At 38.9% G+C, this 16,447-nt stretch overlaps 2 protein-coding genes across 7 annotated transcripts in view; one reads left to right on the top strand and one right to left on the bottom strand.

The window, feature by feature from the left end:
* The window catches only part of PTPRZ1 (protein tyrosine phosphatase receptor type Z1), a 163,158-nt gene extending 160,211 nt beyond the window's left edge, over positions 1-2,947 (top strand). For all 3 annotated transcript variants that reach the window (XM_082472220.1, XM_082472222.1, XM_082472221.1), the window contains 2 exons: positions 253-388; positions 1,983-2,947. In XM_082472220.1, coding sequence (XP_082328346.1) covers positions 253-388; positions 1,983-2,123 — 277 coding nt within the window. In that variant the 3' untranslated portion in view covers positions 2,124-2,947. The remainder of the gene's footprint in view (positions 1-252; positions 389-1,982) is intronic.
* A 6,271-nt stretch (positions 2,948-9,218) lies between these two features.
* AASS (aminoadipate-semialdehyde synthase) overlaps positions 9,219-16,447 on the bottom strand; it is a 66,809-nt gene continuing 59,580 nt past the window's right edge. For all 4 annotated transcript variants that reach the window (XM_082472292.1, XM_082472294.1, XM_082472291.1 and 1 more), the window contains exons 20-24: positions 16,351-16,446; positions 14,631-14,746; positions 13,878-13,966; positions 13,233-13,409; positions 9,219-11,762 (exon numbers count right to left, since the gene is read on the bottom strand). In XM_082472292.1, coding sequence (XP_082328418.1) covers positions 11,644-11,762; positions 13,233-13,409; positions 13,878-13,966; positions 14,631-14,746; positions 16,351-16,446 — 597 coding nt within the window. In that variant the 3' untranslated portion in view covers positions 9,219-11,643. The remainder of the gene's footprint in view (positions 11,763-13,232; positions 13,410-13,877; positions 13,967-14,630; positions 14,747-16,350; position 16,447) is intronic.

A 16,447-nucleotide genomic window follows, 5' to 3' on the forward strand; every position in this document is an offset into this window, starting at 1 on the left:
TCCATAGTATAAAAATAAGAAATGTATCACCAAATATTGAACTTCTATAAAGTGTCTCATTACTAATATCATGAACACTCCCCAGTGATTAGAAGTAAACCACAGTTCCATGCACTATAAAGTAATGAGACAATTTATTAAAAATTTCAGTGTTCTTACTGCAGAATTATCAAGGCCATGTGCTCTGTGAGTTCCACATGTGAACATTTGATGCATCTGAATGGAGTCTTTGTCCCTTCCATTTGTTTCCAGGCATGGAGGAGTGACAGCAGGAACTTTCTGTGCTCTGACAACCCTCATGCACCAACTAGAAAAAGAAAATTCAGTGGATGTTTACCAGGTAGCCAAGATGATCAATTTGATGAGGCCAGGAGTCTTTGCTGACATTGTAAGTAATAAAGCAGCGAACCAAACTTTTCTCATTAGAGCACAAGTTACTTTCTAGAGGCTACCAAAATCGTTTTGTCCTGTATCAAAAAAGATCACATTGATAATATTAGCATGTAGTTTTCAAGCTGAATTATGTTCAGTTTGCAATCCATAGCACTGGAACAATAAACATTTAAAGTTTATTTTCCAGAAAATTGATGGATCAAAATTTTTAAATTTCATTGTGTACCTTTTTCAAGACTTATTGTAATTCTGAAAAATATCCTCAGTAGAAGCACCAACTAATCTGATTTATCCAACAAAATAAATAGTTATTTTCCCGGGGTTAGGGTTCTACATAACCTCAAAGAAGAGTCAGAAGATAGACTTCAGCTGTTCACCTTTTTCTCAAGCCAAATTCATTTTCTGAACTTAAGAAGTAGCTAATTCTGGGGGTAGTTTTAAAAAGAGAGAGACAGAGAGACACTCGTACAATCAAGAAAGAGCACAGCACATCTGGAAAGATAAGTCTCAACTCTGAGAATAATTTGGAAGTTTTTTTATTACAGAAACAAGCGCTAGAAAGACAATAGGGAACTTTGTGCAAGTGCCCCAGTGGGAGAAGCTTAGGTGGATGCAGAAGTCATAGGCTCACCTCCAGCTTCCTGGTCTGGGTATGTGTCAGGGCCTTATAAAGAGCCCATCTTCAAAGCTCTAGCCCAGACCAGCTGGCCAGAGAGTAAGGTAACCCTTGTGCACATGCACTTCAGAAGAGCCCTTATTGAAAGTCTCATTCAGGAGAGTTGAGTTGTATCAAGCTTGTCTTGTATGAAATTGCTTTCGGCGGACTAAACTTATACCCAAGTTTCACAAATGCATTTAATGGGGTGTGTGGTCCTAATGATTTTCTACTACGGAGCCAGCCACTTGCTCGTGTTCTTTGCAACTACCTTCCCCCACCTCACCATCCCCAAGTTGGCATCTGTAAGAGAACAACTACTTTATTCTTCTGTGTGTCTCTACCGTGAGACCACAGCAGGGTACACAGGCACACACTCTTCTTCTCACCAGGCAGGACATAAGACCCGTCGGGCTGGTAGAGTGTGAAGCATACTTGGTAAACAGTGGGTCTTGTGAAAGGCCTGCATTCCTCATGAGTTCCTGGGCTGACAATGCGGTCCTGAGACCTCTTCATAAGTAGACAAACCCAACAGATTTTGTAACAAAAGGAGAAAGGAAAATGAGTAACGTAGTGGGTTACAGGAGCCTAGTGCCAAAGGGTTTACACACAAGTTGATAAATCAGTATCAGAACCTTATCACATCACCTTCTGATTCCATGAAGTAAATGAATAAGCATGGAGTGTTTACCATTGGCAAATGTAGTGGGCCAGTGTTCTAGGTCAATGAAGTTGGCTAATTATACAGCCACTTTAAATTTAATCAGAAAGAGGCATTAACCTGGATGGTGTACCTCTGCTGATTAAAACAGAGCCCTTAACACAATGCCTTTCTATGACAGTGGCAAAGGGTGACTGAAAACCTTGCTTCTTTTTACAAACGTATGTCCTCAGTGAGCTTCCTGTTTCTGACCTCCCGTTCTCTGTTCTCCAGGAGCAGTATCAATTTCTCTACAAAGCAGTCCTCAGCCTTGTGAGCACGAGACAGGAAGAGAATCCGTCCACCTCTCTGGACAGTAATGGTGCAGCGTTGCCTGATGGAAATATAGCCGAGAGCTTAGAGTCTTTAGTTTAACATGGAAAAGGGTGAGAAGAGTCCACATCTGGGCATTGCTTTCCTCTTCCTAAAATTAGACAGGAAAATTAGTCCAGTTCTTCTGTTATCTGTTTACTTCACGTCACCTGACAGTAACTATCATGACATAGGATTCTGCTGCCAAGTTTACATCATTAACAATGTGTGCCTTTTTGCAAAACTTCTTGTGATTCACTTATTGTGTTTAAACTAAAATGATTGAAATTTACCGTATTTCTAAGAATGGAATTGTGGTATCTTTTTTTCATATTGATTTTAACAGAGAATTTCAATTTATAGATATTAGGAATTCCCAACTACAGAAAACATGTTTGTTTTTAGTGTCAAATTTTTAGCTGTATTTGTAGCAATCATCAGGTTTGCTAGAAATATAACTTTTAATATAGTCTACTGTAAATAAAACACTCTGTTCCCTATGATATTCAACATTTTACAACCACAGTATTCACCTAAAGTAGAAATAATCTGATACTTACTGTAAATACTGCTCTAGCATCTCCATGGACCAAATTTATATTTATAATTGTAGATTTTTATATTTTACTACTGAGTCAGTTTTCTAGTTCTGTGTAATTGTTTAGTTTAATGTTGCAACTCATCATCTGGTCTTACTCTGTGAGTCTTCTGATATTGTTTTGTGTTGTGATTAACTCTGTTTTAGCATGTAATTTTAACTTTTATGGAAAATAAAAATACATTTGTTTTGAAAGAAGATGTTTTTATGAGAATAACACCTTACCCGACATTGTTTAAATGGTTTTTATCCAAGACATTGCAAAAATAAATATAAATATTGCCATCAATTTGCGTTTGCTTGTGGAGTGCTGAGGCATGTGTAGCAGAAAATTGTGGACATGTTCCCTCTGAGATTATGGACATGAAAGAAGGTTGATGGGATGAGACAGTGTATAGAGCTGATTCCAAAACTGTGCCTTAAGGCACACAGGAAACTCACAAAGTTGAACATTTCTGAGGACAACACAGCAATGTGTACTGACACTACACAATTACTACTATTAAATTATTTGGATCTAACTACTTAATAAACAGAACCATTATGTATTTCCTTTGGTTTAGGGGAGCTATGAAAATGTTACTCAGAAGCTGAGGGCATGATGTACCAAGAAATGTTGGGAAACTGGTTTAGAACCAAGCTGGGAGTTAGAAGCAGGCAGATTTGCCAGCCAGGGAGAAGCTAAGCTGGTCTGGGAGCCAAGTGGGTGAATGGACAAGGACCAGGAGGTCCTAACTCCCAGAGTGGAAAAAGGTAAGACGTCCTAGGTGACAATCCTATTGTCAGGATTTAAGAGCTATGTGGAGGTGAAGGGCAGGAAAACAGGGAATCATGGGTAACAAGCCTGCTCTGATACTGGAAGCAGTCCCCTGCCTCAGCCAGGAGTGTTTTAGAACACTGCCCGGAAAGGAGGCACCAGTCCCCAAGAACGCCCAGGTCAGTGCCTAAAGCGAGAGGCCAGGAAAAGTTTTGTTGAAACCAGTGGTTCTCAGAGTATGGTTCCCAGACCAGCAGCATCAGAAAAACCCAGGAACTTGTTAGAAATGCAAATCCTGGATTTCCATCCCAGATCTAAGATATCAGAAACTCTGAGGTTGGAACTCAGCAATCTAATGCAAGTTAAAGTTTGAGAACCACTGGTCCTTAGCAACAACAATTCAGAGAGCCTCCAGTTTCCTCAAGCAATAGCAGGAAAATTTCACCAAATCCTTAAAATAGAATCAAAATTTATAAGTTTCTACTTTTTTAGCTTTCCTTTTAAAGCAATAGTCATGAAGAGTTATGAAATAGAAAAAAATTCCAACAAATAGTGTCACAAATCACAAAATATTGATAAGTACTGACCTACAGGGTATAAAAAAATTAACATGCTTCTTTCTCACCCTCCCAGGGAGGAAGGCCAGAAGGTTAATTTTGATTCCTTGGTTGCTTTTCTAGCCTTGTGTCCTAATCCTCTTGTTTTACAGTTTTGTTTCCCCATAACCCACAAAGTCTAATCTGAACAAGGAGTCCATGTCACGATTATTTTTTCTATTTTTCCATTTGCCTTTGTCCCAGGAACAAATGGCCTTTGAAGGGATATAAAATTTTTTTTCCTTCATGGTTTTTTTATTAGTGAGGTACCTTGTAGAGTCTCTTCCAAGAGAAAGTAATGTTGCAAGTGCAGGTATGATAATCAAGTATTTTATAGACAAATTCTAATAAAAATACCCCGAAACCAATAAAAAAGACAATCCTGTCAGATATAGCAATCTTTCCTCATCTTATGAAGCTTAACTCTGAGACAATAATCAATTATGAGAAGTGAAAATAAATGAAGCCTCGTAAGTCTTACCCAATTATTTACATCCTTTACCAAAGTTTCATATAGTTTTATTGCAGTCACAGCTTTTATCCACACATTGTTTTATTACATAATTGTGGCCTCGTTATGAATATATTTTTATGCTGCCTTTCATGTTGTTACATAGGCATTTTTATTACACATAATTTATAAACCTATCATTGTTACTGTATAATATTCTATCTTGTATAGTGGTTTTCAAACAGGGATAGTATTGCGCCCCAGGGGACATTTGGCAGTGTCTGGAGACATTTTTGGTTTTCGCATCTGAAGGGGATGTGCTGCTGGCACTTACTGGGCAGAAGCTAGAAATGCTGCTAAACGTTCTGAAATGCACAGGACAGCCCTCGCAACGAAGAATCGTACAGCACAGCATGTCGGTGGTACCAGGGTGGAGGAACCTGCCCTCATGATGTACCGGGGCTCTTGTGATCATTTTCGTGATGTCAGCTGTTTAGGCTCTTTTCAGATTCTTCCTAAACTACAAAACTATGGTAAACATTTCTTTATGTAAAAGCCTTTTACCATATTTAGGATGTTTCCTTAGTACCAATTCCTGTAAGTGCCAGTTGGCGAGAAGATTGTATGAATATTTTTATGTGTCTTAATACCCTTTGGCTTTCCAAGAGTTGCACAGTTTACACTCCCACTGCTCAGGTGTTGGAGTCTTAGGGCTCCACTCCTGGGTCCAGGCTTCTGCTCGAACATCTCTTTGAGCAGCATTCCCGTCAGCCTGTAGGAAGCAGCATCGCCCTCCTCCTAAGGAAGATCTTGAAAATATTTAGCGCTGATCGTTGGAAGGGACTTGAGCTGGCTCAGTGTCCCGCGTGTGCCAGCCGAATGTCGCGCACCATCTCCGCAAGCTCCTCACCCCAGGCCCTCCCGTCTCCTTACCCTGCTTTTTCTCCGGAGCGCATTTTGCTTCCTGACATATTTTATATTTGTTGTCTGTCCCCCCCACCCCCACCCCATTAGTATCTAAGCTCCATGAGGAGAGGAGCTTTGGCTCTTGTAAACCTCTGTATTTCCACACCTAGAACAGGACTGGGCACATTAAAAACACTCACTACATTTTAGATAAATGAATGAATAAGGAGTGAATTAATGAATGAATTGGGGCTGTTTTGTTTTGTTGTACCTAGGACAAAAAAGCTCTTTAATGATCCTGGGAAACCTGACACTCTATAGGTAGTGTTCCTCAACATACAATAAACGTATCAATTTTGACCCACTTTCTTTTTCTGTAGCACCTTTGTAAATTAACCCAATTGAAAAATGGTGTTCTATACAGACTTTATCTCCAATATTAAGTCACGTAGAGCGGTTCTGCAATCTGCAGAGAGGTATTAACGACGAGCATGATCCATCTATTTAGCTAAATGCACCGGAACTGTACATGGTCCATCATACTTCTCAGTCTGATACTACCTGAGAATTTATGGCAGCTGTTTCTTCATATCAAACTAATACAAATATTTAACATGTACACGTTCTACTCAATATTACACCATAGGACTCTTACTTAATTTTCACATTTCTCATCTGAAAGCCCCTAATTTGTTAGCGTCTAAAATGACTTTAATAGACAAAACTTAGAAAATAAGAACCCTTTATAAGCAGATACATTTTAGTTTCTTAGAACTGAATTCCATTCATAAATAGCACATAGAATCAGAAATACTATTTATTGAATTAAAATGAACTTTTTAGGGAAAGTGGGAAAAATATACACATTTGTCAAGATAAACAAAAACACTTTTATGATTATAAATCATGATTGATTCTCATCCACTCACTGGCTAATTGCAAAATATTCTCGTATGTTTGAGGGTTCCTCCTCATTAGTACAATATTGGTGTGTTAGAGTAGGTGGTATTAAATGTTAAGGCATATAAATGAAACACACTACACTGGTTTTAAAAATCCGGACATCCGGGACTTCCCTGGTGGCGCAGTGGTTAAGAATCCGCCTGCCAACACAGGGGACACGGGTTCGAGCCCTGGTCTGGGAAGATCCCACATGCCATGGAGCAACTAGGCCCGTGAACCACAACTACTGAGCCCACGTGCTACAACTACTGAGCCCGCGCGCCTAGAGCCTGTGCTCTGCAACAAGAGAAGCCACCACGATGAGAAGCCCGGGCACTGCAAGGAAGAGTGGCCCCCGCTCGCCGCAACTAGAGAAAGCCCGCGTGCAGCAATGAAGACCCAACACAGCCAAAAATTTAAAAATAAATAAATAAATTTACATATATATAAAAAAATCTGGACATCCTTGGCATTAAAGTTAACAAGTTTTTTAAGGTAATCATTTTTAAAAAGAAAAAATAAGATTTGGAAGCGGGAGTAAGAAAAACTGTGTGTGAGATTGAAACTTCTTGTTACGTACACAATAACAAACTCCTAATCAGCCTGTCACCTGGGACGCATTCTAAGCAGCTCAAGACACACAGCCTGACCTTTGAAAAACTTCCCGAATATGCTAACTTGTAATCCTTTCCTCTGAAGCTTTGGACATGACTTTCTCAGATTCCTATTATCTTGCTTCAATCCTAGGGGAGTTGCTTTAGTTCTGAATTATCCACATGGAGAAATGAACCGATGCAAGTAATTTTTTCCTTGCTGCTAACTTGTTTAATGAAGGTATGTATTGAAAACTATAGCATTAAGGTTCCTAATGAAAACTATTAGAGAAGTCTCTTATAGCACCTTTACTTCAGGTGTTTTAAAGGACTCGGGAAGTTAAAAGCACATTTCTTGGGCTTTTTAGAGAGTAAATGAAAAACATTCCACATTTTGTTTGTACAGTATGTCTAGTTCTAATCTCACAGGATACATAAAAATGTTCAAAGAACCACCTGGAGAAAAAAAATGAAATGGTTAGAAAATAACTAAGGCCAATGAGGAAAAATTGATAACTGGGGTCATTTACTGTATAGTCACAGAATCCACCTACATGCCACTCTCCTTCTGGGGTGCCTTCCTGTGGCAGATTGTATTTTCCAAAAATAGCTCAACAACAGCTTTCAGCCCACATGTGACTCTTTGAAACTCGTCCCAGTGAGAGGTGGATCTATGGTCCCTTGCCTTGAATCTGGATGGACTTGTGACTACAATGAGTGATGCTACGTGATTTCTGAGGTTAAGTCATAAAAGGCAACACAGCATCTGCCTGATTCCCTTGGATGTTGACTCTTAGAAGAGCACCGCTATCCTTTGACAAACCCACGCATGGAAGATACATGTGGAAAGAAACCAAGGTCCTGGTCCACTGCCCCAGCTGAGCTAGAACCAACTTGCAAGCATGGGAACAAGCTGTCTTTAAGTGGATACCCCATCTCCCAGCCAAGTGAGACTGTGGGGGGCACAGACAAGCTGTTCCCACTGAGCCATGCCCAAATTGCAGCTTGACGGACAAATAGATAACTGTTGTTTTAAGCCATTACATTTTGAGGTAGCTGGTTCCACCGTGAGAGTAACCAGAACACTTCTTATTCACTTCATTTAACTTTGTGAGGCATATTTTCTCTTCTGTAAAGTCAGAAGCCTGGCCAGATGATAACTTTGGCCCTTTCTTCCCTACAATCACTTTACAATTCTCCTTATGGAGCAGATATCTCAATGGCTTCTTTGAGAAGCATGGATCCTGAGGAGTCTTCCAAGTGTATCCAAAAGATTGAAAAAACCTCAAAGGTAAAATTGCATTATCTTTAACATAAACTTCAAACAAAAATGTTATTGCAAAAGAGTTATTGCAGAAAAAAAACCTAGCGTTTTTGAACATCTACTAGGTTTCAGGCTTTTCTCTTACATTCTCTCAGAAACTTTATAACCATGTTGTGAATTACTGTTGTCCTCAGTGTATGGAAAAGGAAACAGCTAGTATGTTGTAGAACCAATCACACTGCTTCTCAGAGAAACTTCTAAGTGTCTCATGAGTCTAGGATGAGGAAAGCTGGAAATATAAATATCAGTATTATCTGGAGGAAGCCAAAAAAAGGCAGAAAGACCCGGAAGATGTGAGCATTAAGTCTACCAAAATGGTTAGACCAGGGATTCACAAACTGTGGCTCAGGGGCCATATGCTTCTAAGTCCAGTATAATCTACCCATCCATACCCAGATCCTACCACCACCACCTTTACTATTGGAATTTCTGGTAGAAAACTTGTTACTGAGAGCCAATGCAGTGTTTCACTCTATATATCTTTACTCAAGCTTACTGACATTTCCTTTTCTAGCACTAACGTTAGACACCCCCCCTTCAATCATACCCCCTTTATCACTCAGTCAAAGCCCAAACTAGTTATTATATTATCTCAGTGGGTTCCTCCTCCCACCCAAGGTGCTAGTTCCCTAGTTCCCATGCCATCCAGGTGCTCATCCAGACCGGGGGTGGAATCAATGCGACACAAGTGTCATTTCCTAATTGATTATGTTAAAATCAATGTTGCGGTTAAAAACGAAAAACAAAAAACTGCCATAACAGTTATGTCTTTACTTGTTAATAGATGATTGATCTCCATTATTGATATTTTTGGCAGGCGGGACCAGGTCGTAATCAACTTTGATCCTTTTCCAATAGCATAAGATGCTTTCTCAACTGCCATATGTCCCACATATAATACCTGCTTATTTCGATGGCAGAATTAGTTTCCTATGCCAGAATATGAGCACAGCCCCTCAGAAATTTTAAGTTATATCCCTAAACAGAAACATTTCTTTCCTCCAAGGAGAAAAAAAGTTTTATTTGTACATCTTGATACATAATTCACACAGCATGCAATTCACACAAAGTGCACAATTCAGTGATTTTTAGTATATTCACAGAGTTGCACCTCCTACCACAATCAACTCTACAACATTTTCATCTCCCCCCAAAAACCCCCAAACTCATTAGCAGTCACTCCCACTTGCCCCCAAACCCCCCAGCCCTAGGCAACCACTAATCTACTTTCTCCATATAGAGATTTGACTATTCTGGACATTTCAAACAAACGAAATCATACAATATGTGGCTTTTCATGCCTGGCTTCTTTCACTTAATGTTTATCCATGTTGTAGCATGTTTCTGTACTTAATCTCTTTTTAATTGCCAAATAATATTCCATTGTATGGATATGCCACATTTTGTTTATTCATTTATTATTTGATGGGCAGAAATAGAGATAGTTTTACATCTTGTTTTGATTTCTGGCTGTTATGAATAATGCTGCTATGAACATCTGTTTACAAGTTGTTGTGTGGACATATTTTCATTTCTCTAATACCAGAGTGGAATTACTGGAGATCATATGGTAACTCTATGTTTAACCATTTGAGGAACTGCCAAACTGTTTTTCCAAGCAGTTGTACCATTTTATATTTCCACCTGCAGTTTATGAGGGTTCCAATTTCTCCACATCTTCACCAGCACTTGTTATTATTTTTTCACAATAGCTATCCTGGTGACTTTGAAGTGGTATCTCATTGTAGGTTTGATTTGTATTTCCCTGATAGCTAATGTATGTTAAGCATCTTTTCATGTGCTTATTGGCCTTTTGTATATCTTCTTTGGAGAACTGTTAATTCCGATCTTTTGTCCGTTTTTTTTAACTGGGCTCTTTGACTTTTTCTTGAATATAGTGGTTCTTTACCTATTCTAAGTACAAGTTCTTCTCTCACTTGGTATATGATTTGCAAACATTTTCTCTCATTCTGTGGGTTGTCTTTTGCCTTCTTGAGGTATTCTTGGAAGCACAGAAGTTTTTAATCATGATGATACCCAATTTATCTATTTTTTTTCTTTCACTGCTTGTGCTTTTGGTGTCATTTATTTAAGAAAGCACTGCCGAATCCAAGGTCATAAAGATTTACACCTATGATTTCATCTAAAAGTTTTATAGTGTTTGCTCTCATATTTAGGTATTTGGTCCATTTTGAGATAATTTTTATATGTGCTGTGAGGTAGGGAGTCCAACTTTATTCTTTTGTATGTGGATATCCAGTTGTTTCAGCACAATTTGATGAAAAGATTATTTTCCTCAATTGAATTGTCCTAGCACCTTTTTCAAAAGTCAATTGACTGTAAATATGAGAGTTATTTCTGGACTCTCAATCTATTCCTATTTTACACTTTTTCTTAGAATTGTTTTCTTAATATTACTTTTGCTTCATTCATTGATATTGTATACAAATACAATCAATTTTTGAATATTAATCCTGTATCATGCAACTTCGCTGAACTCATGTATTAGTTCTAATGTTTTCTTAGAGTATTCTTTTGAATTTTCTTTGTATAACATTAGAGATAGTTTTACATCTTCCTTTCTAATCTGGATGTCTTTTATTTCATTTTCTTGCCTAATTGCCCCAGCTATACCCTCCAGTACAAGGTGAATAGAAATGGCAAGAGTATACATCCTTGTCTTGTTTCTGATTTTAGGGGGGAATCCTTCAGTCTTTCATCATTAACTATGATACTAGCTATGGGTTTTTCATAGATGCCCTTTATCAGGTTGAAGAATTCCCTTCTATTCCTAGTTTGTTGAGTGTTTTTATCATAAAAGCGTGTTGGATTTGTTGAATGCTTTTCCTGTGCCTAATGAGGTGATCATGTGGATTTTGATTTATTCTTACCTATTTCCTTTTCCAAACATTAAAAGAAAACTATAAGAAATGTCACTTTCTAAATGAATCATAATTTTACAAAAAGGCATAAAATAGTATTATTGCAAAGCTTTGGTAATCTAAAAGCATCCAACTGAATCAGTTTGAAAAATAAAAGCAAAAGAAAAATAAAGCTGCATGAAGAAATTTTTTTCTTACTAAAAAGATAAAACTTCATCTGCTAATTATCAGAAAATATATTCTTGTAAGAAAAAAGTTGCATAATAAATTAACAAGTAGTACAATCATTATCACTTTTACATACACATGAAAAAATACATGATAGAATTATTAAAGTTCCCTGGTAATTACCGGCATCTCTTGTTCCAAATGTTTTCATATTAAAATAGAGATTTATATTTCAAAAACACCATTGTATTGACTTAATCAAAACATATCATGCTTTATGTTTTAAAATATCACATTAGCAAGCATGTTGCATAAAAGTTCAGAGCTGTGTTGGCTGGGAAGATAAAAACAAAATATAATTCTCAATTATGGTGTGATTGTGCTCTGTGTAGTATACATAATGCCTTCTGCTTTAATTCGCTCCAATATTGGTCCATAGATCTCCTTTGAAAAGGGCCCCATCAGGCCTTTAGCTTGAATTTCACCTAGAAGAAAATAAATTTGTAGTTACCATTTTAAAGGTGGTATGAAAGGTTAACTTCTACAGCAAGAGTCTCCATACAGCAGTAAACTTTGAGTCAACAAATTGTTGGAGGCCTAGGGATTTTTCAAAATAGCAGCTTAAATGTCCCCTACTAAATTATTACTTTGGGACTTCCCTGGTGGTCCAGTGGGTAAGACTCCGCGTTCTCCATTCAGGGGACCTGGGTTCGATCCCTGGTCAGGGAGCTAGATCCCACATGCATGCCGCAACTAGTAGTTCGCATGCTGCAACTAAGAAGTCCACATGCCACAACTAAGAGCCCACATGCCGCAGTGACGATCCCGTGTGCCGCAACTAAGACCCGGCGCAGCCAAAATAAATACATAAATAAATATTTTTTAAAAATTATTACTTAATCAATACTGTAAGAAAAAGCGGTTAATTGAAAGCACAGCTGGACTTAGGGACAGAGTCTGAATTTATACACTTAACTGCATTAACTACCAAATCAGAGAATAAAGTCTAGTAAGAAAGTAAAGTCAACCTAACTGGTCTGCTTTATTTGCTGATGTCATTTTTTAAAAAGCATAACACCAACAGAATGAAATTAAAACCAGTCTGGTTATTTGGGCACTGGCATCTGTTAGGGTGGCTGAAAGAGTAAGTCTGGGCACTTTCCTTAAAGACTATGATGCCCTCATCCCTCATCACTTCTTCACTCTGGTTCCTCAATAACTAAGTAGTTGGTTTAATTTGATATTAGCTAATATGATACTGTAGATTTTTTCCCCATTATTTCCCATTTATATGTTTTGGTGTTTTTTACTCCCCTCACACCTTCACAGGGGCCAAATGGGGTGTTACATTCAGATAATGATTATTGAATGCAAACATCATCTTAAGGGGAGAGTGGAGGGTTGAAATTTGAATTCATTTAGTTCAAAATATATATTGAGTATTGATAATATGTTGAGACATGAGGATTAATAAAACGTGGCCTATATTTTTGAAGATCTGGAAATGAATACCCTCTGCTATTTCAGTGTTACCCCCAAAATACAAAAAATAAGGAAAGAAAAGAAGGCAGTTAACATTCCCTGGGGACCCTTCTATGTGGTAGGAGCTTTATGTATTATTTCACTTTAGTGTCACAACAACCCTATGAATTAGTCATGACAATCCCCACTTTAAAGGTGAAGGAACTCTGACTCAGAGATGCTAAGTAACTTGCAACCCATCACTCAGTCATCTTGCAACCGAGCTGGGACAGAAATCAGGTTTAACTCCAAAGCCAAGGTTTTTTTACTCATCACAAGGTGATCTCCCAGTCAGCCAGCCCTTAGATCTTCTGAACTGGCTCACTTTTAGTGAAAGCCAGTGTCATACTCAAGACTAATTATTTGATATCCAGGCCCTGAATGACTTGGAGATAATATGGAGACGGACTTGGTCCCCCAATGAAAGAACTTACCATCAAGTAACATCTTGGCTGCCATAGCAGTGGGTAACCCCACAGTTTTAGCCATAGCTGAAAAACCATTGACATCCCCGTAAACCACAAGATCAATAGTTTTATTTTCTAAATGTCCAGAAGGATGTCTGATTCCAAAGTTGTCTCTCATCACAATCATATCTTTCTCTCCAGGGCCTTAAAATAAATAAACATACAGTTTAAAATGTCGCTATCATTACAACTCCAGTATCGTATTTCATTCCCCTGCTCCTGCCCTTCTGCGCTCGTTTCCCTTCCCATTATGTATATCCTTAAACAATTACGTATACTGCTTTTTAGCACAAAGACCAAATTAAAAATTCAAGGAAATGATAACTCTAACCAGGTTCATCTCTCCAGGTGGGAACCACTATAACCCGGTTACAGACACGAGGGTACTGCCGTAGAGGCCATCCCTGCTTCTCCCCAAAATGCTCTTTCAGCATTTCCTTTGCCATATTACCCAAGTTCACTCTTACTTAATAGTTCTCTTATTCTCCCCTCTGGAAAAAGAGTCCAAGTGTTCTTTCCCCATTCCCACTGTGTGGCTCCCGCCCTTCAGTCTAATTCACTGGTTCTTATGATTCCTCTGCTGGGATGTTTAGCCAATAGCCCACGGCCTACCATAGGAAAGCTTCATGGCCAAATGCTTGGAGAGTGCATCCACGAGAGACTCTGCCCGAGGGACTTGTTCATCCCCAAGTAAGCCCAACCTGAGAAGCACGAGAGACGGCTGCATTAGTTCAAGTCCTATACATATGCTCAGTTGGGAAGCAGAAGGGAACGCTCACTGGATTTTGTCTTGAAAGGGCAGAATCACAAGATGACAGTTCAAGTTATAGGACTCTCAAGTTATTGTAAAACAGTAATAATGAGAGTAATGTTTTAACCTTTAGAATCATCCCCAGACTCTCCCAGGAGTGTTGCCGGGAGCTAGACCTGACGCATTGTAAGTACACACTGTTGCAAAGCTTTTCATGAGATTAATTTACAGGTTAGTTCTCCCACATGAAGGATACCAGCAGAATGGGCCACAGCCACATGAATAAGTGTTTTAAAGTAGTTAAAGGAAGACTGGGAGAATGTCCTACAGGAGAGAAAAAATATCCCACCTTTCTCAGGAACTGAATAGTGAAGCTGCTCAAAAATAAGTATTTCCCAAGTTATAATTGCCATTGAATTTCTCACTTTATCTACTTTTTATCCCCACATGAACATGGTATGTGGTAATCTCTCTACAACAGGCCAACATTAGAGCAGCAAATTAATCAAAGACAATGTAAAATGTTTGCTTCTATCTTGACTTTTCTTTGACTAGAAAGCACTAAGTAATCATTGATCCAGTATTTTGCTCTAGGTTGACTGGTGGGTACCTACCATTCAACAGCCTCCAGCTGGGTATTGTCTCCTTCTAGTTTCTTAAAGACAGCTTCCTTAAGCACATCACACTTGGAGGAGGATGAAATTCCCACTAGGTCACAGAGGAGCTCTTTCTGGTTAGAAAAACAAAGATACAAATTCTAAGTTCCAAATAAAATAAAAAATGAGCTGAGAAATTATCCTATTAAGACATTGGACCTCAAAAGAACCTCAAATTTTAAATTAGAAATAATTAGAAATAGTAGATTGTGGCACACACATGTGCATACACACATCTGCACACCCACACATCAATAAATGCATGGTATTTCAGAATGATATTTCAGCAATAAAAGAGTCATAACACCAAATCAATACCAAAAAGGTGATACCATATTTACCATCACATTACCTACCTTTGCAGGTCCTCTCCATCACCTTATCCCTCATTATCCCTCACCGTCCAGAAGTCAATTTTGGACAGCATAGAGTGGAAGGGGCTTATAGCTGTGGTTGCTAGTAGCAACCAGAGTTCTTTTGTAGGTTCAAGAAATGAGGAAGATTGTGCAGATAATAAAATCTCGAAGGAAGAGCACTTAAACAGTGGTCATAGCTTTTTCTAATTTCTAAACAAGACTTTTTCCAGGCTCCCAAGGAAAAAGTTATGTTCTAGATTAAGGATCAACAAACTAGTTCGCAGGCCAAATTGAGCTCACCACCTGGTTTTGTAAATAAAAAGTTTTATTGGAACATAGCCATGCTCATTTGTTTATGAGCAGTCTGAACTGAGCAGCCTGACAGAGACCACATGACCCATAAAAGCCTAAAAAATTTACAATCTGGTCTTTTACCAAAAAAAAGTTTGCCAGTCCCTGTTCTAGACTGTAGCTACCGAGACAAGGGGACCAGCCCCAAGAATGCCTGCACCAACCTTCCCAATCAAACTGCCTCAATATCAGATTCACTACGGATATTTATTCACTCCTGTCCAACAAGTAAATTTATGAAATCTGAAACTTAGATTGAAAAGACTCTCAGATACACAAAAGAACTGAATTTAAAAGCAACTGGCTAACCAGAATACCCAAGTTTCTTTGGGACACTTAATGGGATTAGCAGTATTGATTCTTTTCTCTTTGTGATAAATTTCTAGCATTTCTAGCATTGGAATATGGGCACATTAATTTAAGTTGAATGACCAGCTGGTAACAAGTTAATTCCTGGCAGTTAGTGGAAGCTCTAGATTTTAATACAACACAGACATAGGCATAAACTCAGTAATTAAAAACTCAGATTACTCATGGTCACAAATGGTCAAATAAAAGAACTAATGGGATTCGGGCGCTGGGAATCTAGTTCTGCGATACCACCGGGAGCTCTCCTGCTTTCTCAGTTTCAGGAGCCCCAAGCTTAACTCCTGTCATGGGGCCACCACTTAGACAAGCGGCAGAGCCCAGAGCACAGTGCAGAGAGCGAGCCCGTCTCTGCCCAGGGCTGAGGGACAATCAAGTGGTAGGAGTTGCTGCAGGAAACAGGCCCCGAGAGTCAGCGTCCGTGTCCTCTCCATCCTCCCCAAACAATGAAGTTTGGAAAGGGGGGCTTTGGGGCTAGGACTTAACTTCCCGCACATAAGCCACAGAATGGGTTCTTGGCTGGTCCAAACCCACGTCCAAACCTGACCATTTCAGAAGGCATTTCTGAAGGGCAGCAGACAATGTATAATTCCGGAGTCACTCACCCAGCTGAGCGGATTGGCATCAGGTCGAAGGGCAGGAAATGCATCTCTGTTTATAAGACCCAATTTTACAAATCCATTCAAGGCTTTGGCATATCCC

This window comes from Balaenoptera physalus, assembly GCF_965194825.1.
Source record: "Balaenoptera physalus genome assembly, chromosome: 8".
NCBI lineage: Eukaryota > Metazoa > Chordata > Mammalia > Artiodactyla > Balaenopteridae > Balaenoptera > Balaenoptera physalus.